This window comes from Acanthisitta chloris, unplaced genomic scaffold (genome assembly GCF_000695815.1).
Source record: "Acanthisitta chloris isolate BGI_N310 unplaced genomic scaffold, ASM69581v1 scaffold5415, whole genome shotgun sequence".
Classification (NCBI taxonomy): Eukaryota; Metazoa; Chordata; class Aves; order Passeriformes; family Acanthisittidae; genus Acanthisitta; species Acanthisitta chloris.
This window is the reverse complement of record NW_008671961.1, coordinates 1,517-6,491: the sequence shown is the minus strand read 5'-3', so window position 1 is coordinate 6,491 and position 4,975 is coordinate 1,517. Positions and strand designations below refer to the sequence as shown.

Below are 4,975 nucleotides of genomic sequence, written 5' to 3'. Positions count from 1 at the left end.
GTGAGGGGACAGACACCACTAGCTCACATCCAGGTTCTTTTCTCCTGGTTCAATCCCAGGAGTTGACCCAAGGTGCATCCTGCATAGGATTGTTTGACAGTGTTTCAGATAGAACCTCTCAAAGCTGCAGCTGTCCTGTTTTGAGGTGTCCAGAACAACTCTTACAGGACTTCAAAGTTCCTTTTTACCAGGCAAACGTCTCCCTGAGGCTTCTAAAGGAACAATCCCTGTGTTACTCCCACTCACAGGAGCTGACCCCAGGACCATCTTTTCCTACAGCCTGACCTTGCTGTGTCCTACAACATCCCTGCTCTGAACACAGCCAGAGGGGCCCCCCAGGGCCCAGAGCCTCCCTCAGGATGAAGGTGGTGGTGGCCAAGGTGTTGTGCCTGCTAGGCATCTGTGTTCTTGTGCTGGCTGGGGCTCTGCTCCCTGTCAGGGTGATGGAGGCTGAGCATGACAAGGCTCAGCACTCCAGGAGGCTCCTGGCCCTCTGCAACACCTTTGGAGGAGGAGTTTTCCTGGCCACCTGCTTCAATGCCCTCTTGCCTGCTGTCAGGGGCAAGGTGAGTGCTGGGCCGGGGCACCTGAGTCTGCAGGACCCCAGGCCTCCACCCCCTGTCCCTGTGGGAAGGGGCTAAGGGTCTGTGTCCTGCTGGAGCAGCTTGTGGGGTCTCCTCAAGCATCTGTGTGTTGTCTTCTGAGAGTGAGCTGTGCTCACCTCCCATTTGGCTGCCTCCATGGGTAACTGGAGATTTTGGGATGCTGGGGAGGGTGAGGGTCAGAATTCCATGTGTTTGGAGCACTCAGACAGCCACATACCTTCCATGGGAAAGCAGAGATTCTGTGTGTCACACCAAGGCTGATCCAAGGGTGTTAGAGCATCATGGATCAATTCAGTGTCCACATGGAGCTGTTCTCCCTCAAAGGGATAAAGGGGATGCATTCACTGCAGATCACTTGTTAGGACAAGGGGTAATGGATTCAAATTGGATGAGAGAAATTTAGGTTAGATCTTAGGAAGAGGTTTTCCATGTGAGTGTGGTGAGACACTGGCATAGGTTGCCTAGAGAGGCTGTGGATGCTCCAAGGAGGTTGTGGATGCCCCAGGGAGGCTGTGGCTGCCCCAGCCCTGGCAGTGTTCACAGCCAGGTTGGATGAGCCTTGAGCAACCTGCTCTGGTGGGAGGTATCCCTGTCCAGGGCAGGGGCTTGGGACTGGCTGGTCCCTAAGCTCCATTCCAACCCCTGTGATCCTATGATTTGCTTCCTTGCAGCTGGATGAAGTCCTCAGGCAGAGTAACATCACCACAGACTACCCCGTGGCCGAGACCATCATGATGGTTGGTTTCTTCCTCACAGTCTTCGTGGAGCAGCTCATCCTGACCTTCCAGAGGGAGAAACCTTCCTTCATCGACCTGGAGACCTTCAACGCCGGCTCTGACGTGGGCAGTGACTCGGAGTACGAGAGCCCCTTCATTGCCTCCTCCCGTGGGGAACACGGACACCACTCCCACCTAGGCATCCCCCAGCTGGGCCCCCTCGGCCCTCTACGCCTGCTGGGGCTGGTCTTTGCCCTGGGCACACACTCCATCTTCGAGGGCTTGGCCTTGGGGCTGCAGGAGGACAGCGGCAAAGTGCTCAGTCTCTTCCTGGGGGTAGCCATCCATGAGACGCTGGTGGCCATGGCCCTGGGTACCAGCATGGCCAAGGCCTTGCTGCCGCTCAGGGATGCTGCCAAGCTGGCCCTGGCTGTGTGCCTGATGATCCCGCTGGGAATCGGCATTGGGATGGGCATTGAAGGCGCCCAGAGTGCTGCCGGGAGCTTGGTGTCGCTGCTGTTGCAGGGCATGGCCGGAGGCACCTTCCTTTTCATCACCTGCTTCGAGATCCTGGCCAAGGAGCTGGAGGACAGGAGCCATCGTCTGCTCAAGGTGCTGAGCCTGGTGCTGGGCTATGCTGTGTTGGCAGGACTGGTCCTCATCCCCTGGTGAACTGGGAGCCATGGGAAACAGGGCTAGGCCTTATCGTGTGGTGAACTGGGAGCTGAGGGAAGCAGAGCTGGTCCTCATCCCATGGGGAGCCTGGAGCAGTGGGAAGCAAACCTCCTCTTCCCTCCCCATGGCACTGGGGTGAGCTGCCCCTTTTGGCATGGGAGCTGGAGCTCTGTCAGGTGGAACAACCCAGTCCAGGTGGTACACCATTTTACCAAGAGCGACTTCTAACTGATAATCAGATTTCTCACAGATGGTCAGTAATTTAACTCAGATGCATCAGCTTTGTCTCCAGACTTCTTCGTAAGATCACGTCTCCTGCTGGAATACTGCTGGATCCAAGGCTCGTGCAGCCTGCAGGCACAACAAAGTTGTGTCTAAATTTATTCATGGAGCAAATTCTTTGGCGTGCAGTAAGGTTATTCAGGGTACCAGGGTCCTGTTGTGAACCAGAGACAGAGGCCAAGTGCCTGTGCAGCTGTACCATGTGAGTAGTACGGGCTGCTGACACCATACTCCCTCTACTGCTGCATTAGAAAAGTCTCCTTCAGAGGACGTCTCCTCCAGAGGACAGTTCATTTTATCCTGCATCAGGTGTCTAAGAATGTTAAAATTACTTGTCCTTTTCCACTGCCTGTTTCTTTCAAGGGATAATAACAGAACCTCAGAGCAAATAAATCAGATGTAGATACCTTTTTTTTAACATGCATTTTACAATGTTTTCTGGGCCTAGTAATCTCTCTAGGGCAAATAAGTCTGGGGTCAGTTTCTAGCATTGCCAAACCTTCTCTTTAAAACTGGAGCAATCATCTGGAGGCTTCTAAGAAAGGGTGACAGCACAGAATCTTAGGGGGAAAACAAGCAAAAAAATCACCCCAATGCTCTTAACCCAAAGCTGTAGTATAGACATAGGGTTAGCTTAGATATGTTAAGGTCTACTTCAATAAATATGAGCACTGTGTGCATGAATAGGAGAGTTTCACTTTGGCATGGATTAAGTTCTGCACCTTCTGACTTCAGCTGGTCTGTTCGTGAGCAAAGCCCCTTCTCCAGAAGTCGTTAGTTGATTTCTTAGGTGTGTCATATGCAAGTAAAGGTCTTTCTCATGGCAAACCTGACTTCTTTGTTTCTAAGGCAATATATGAGAGGATTCAGAAGTGGCATAACTGCTGTGTACGGGACTGATACCAACTTGTTAGCCTTATAGGTATATATGAGCTTAGGATGGGCATAAGTGAAAAGAGTGGTGGAGTAGAACAATATCACTACAGTCAAGTGGTAGCTGCAGGTGGAAAAGGCCTTTTGCCTCCCCTGAGAAGAAGGGATCTTCAACACAGTGAACATGATGCAAATATAGGAGGCCACCATGGTACACAGAGGTACCACGATGACCATCAGAGCCAAGATGAAGTCCACTAGCTCAGCCAAAGAGGAATTGCTGCAGGAGACGTTCAGTAGGGGCGAAATATCACAGAAATAATGATTAATTTTGGCTACATCACAGAAGGAGAGCTGAGCTATAAAGCTCAGCTTGATGGAAGAAGTGGTCAAACCACACATCCAACAGCCAGCTGTCAAATGAGCACAGAACTGATGATTTATGATGAGTGGATACCTGAGAGGTTTGCATATGGCCAGGGAGCGATCATAGGCCCTAACAGCTAACAGAATATACTCAGTACAAACAAAAGTCGAAAGAAATAAAACTGTGTCATGCACCCCTGGAATGAGATATGTTTGTCTTGAGAGAGGACATCTATGAGCATCTTTGGCTCAATGACAGAAACATACCAGATCTCCAAGAAAGACAGATTCCCTAGGAAGAAATACATAGGTTTTTGCAGACTCTGGTTAGTATGGATGATGAGAATGACAAGGAAGTTTTCCAACACAGTTAATAAATAAGCCAGAAGTAAAGCAGAGAAGAGAAGCAGCTGCAGTTCAGTAGTGGTGGGAAAACCCAGGAGAATGAAATACATGACTTCGGTTTCATTGCTCCTAGCCATTCTGTAGGAGAAAGATGAGCCTTATCCACCTGCAATAAATGAATACAATGAAACCTAACTACACAGGTTTAAATTCATAGCAATATGTTACACCACCACTTAAAGAGACGTAAAAGTTCAGGCATTTTGTTGCTGGGATTTTAGAAATAAATTTTGTGAAATTTATCTGCTCAATTCAGAATTTTGCCTTTTAAAAATGAAAGCATGCTTTTTACTTTAATCTTCATGGAGATAAATAGGCATTACAAATCCTGTCTCATCTCAGACACAGGTCTGAAATAAGCCAGATGAATCATGCTATCATATTGTGCATCCACTATAAAGAAATGATAGGTTATGATAGATGGATAGACATTCACATTGCCAACGCTTTGGTTTCTACATCTAAACATTTTCAAAGTTATACCATGTATGTCCCGTGAACAGTGAGGGAAATGCAGAGTACCACAAGGATATATTCATTTGATATTAAAAACACCCTCCAAACCCTCCAATCTGAAAGAGCCCATTAGAGGACTGTATGCCTAGCTCTGAGGAAACTTACATCTACATAAAACTTGTTGAGATAAAAGGTGCACAGAACATCCCAGACACAGTGAAAGTGCAAGTGAAGTATAATTCTGGGTCTGGTGTTGGTTCATAGCTAACTGATTCCTCCTTCAAAAAAAATAGGAATGGCTCAGCCCGTGCTAGTAAAAACAAAAGTGTTCTCAACCTGCTGTAGTGGGAATTCAAAGTGGAATCCACAGCCTTACTGATCCTGGAGAATATGATCCATTTGGTCCAGATGAAGTGTAGACTTATGTCAGTTGCATTATTTATACCAACACAGATAAAAACTCTTTATTTACCTTTGGTGTCCCACTAGATCTGATCTAGAAATTGTACGGAGCCTCCCGGTGGAAGCAATCACAGAAAGAGGAGGAATGCTATTGTTTCCATGCAGAGTAGAAGTAAGAAACTCTTAAAATGTCTA

General features: G+C 48.2%; 2 protein-coding genes across 2 annotated transcripts; one reads left to right on the top strand and one right to left on the bottom strand.

Moving 5' to 3' along the window:
- Nucleotides 1–359: 359 nt before the first annotated feature.
- Nucleotides 360–1,993, top strand: SLC39A3 (solute carrier family 39 (zinc transporter), member 3). Its single transcript, XM_009074308.1, has 2 exons — nucleotides 360–566; nucleotides 1,277–1,993. The coding sequence occupies exons 1-2, from the start codon at nucleotides 360–362 to the stop codon at nucleotides 1,991–1,993; spliced, it is 924 nt and encodes a 307-aa protein (XP_009072556.1).
- A 1,080-nt stretch (nucleotides 1,994–3,073) lies between these two features.
- LOC103801872 (olfactory receptor 6Y1-like) lies at nucleotides 3,074–3,999 on the bottom strand. Its single transcript, XM_009074309.1, is given in 2 exon segments — nucleotides 3,074–3,687; nucleotides 3,690–3,999. Coding segments are annotated over 2 exon segments (924 nt in total).
- Nucleotides 4,000–4,975: the final 976 nt, after the last annotated feature.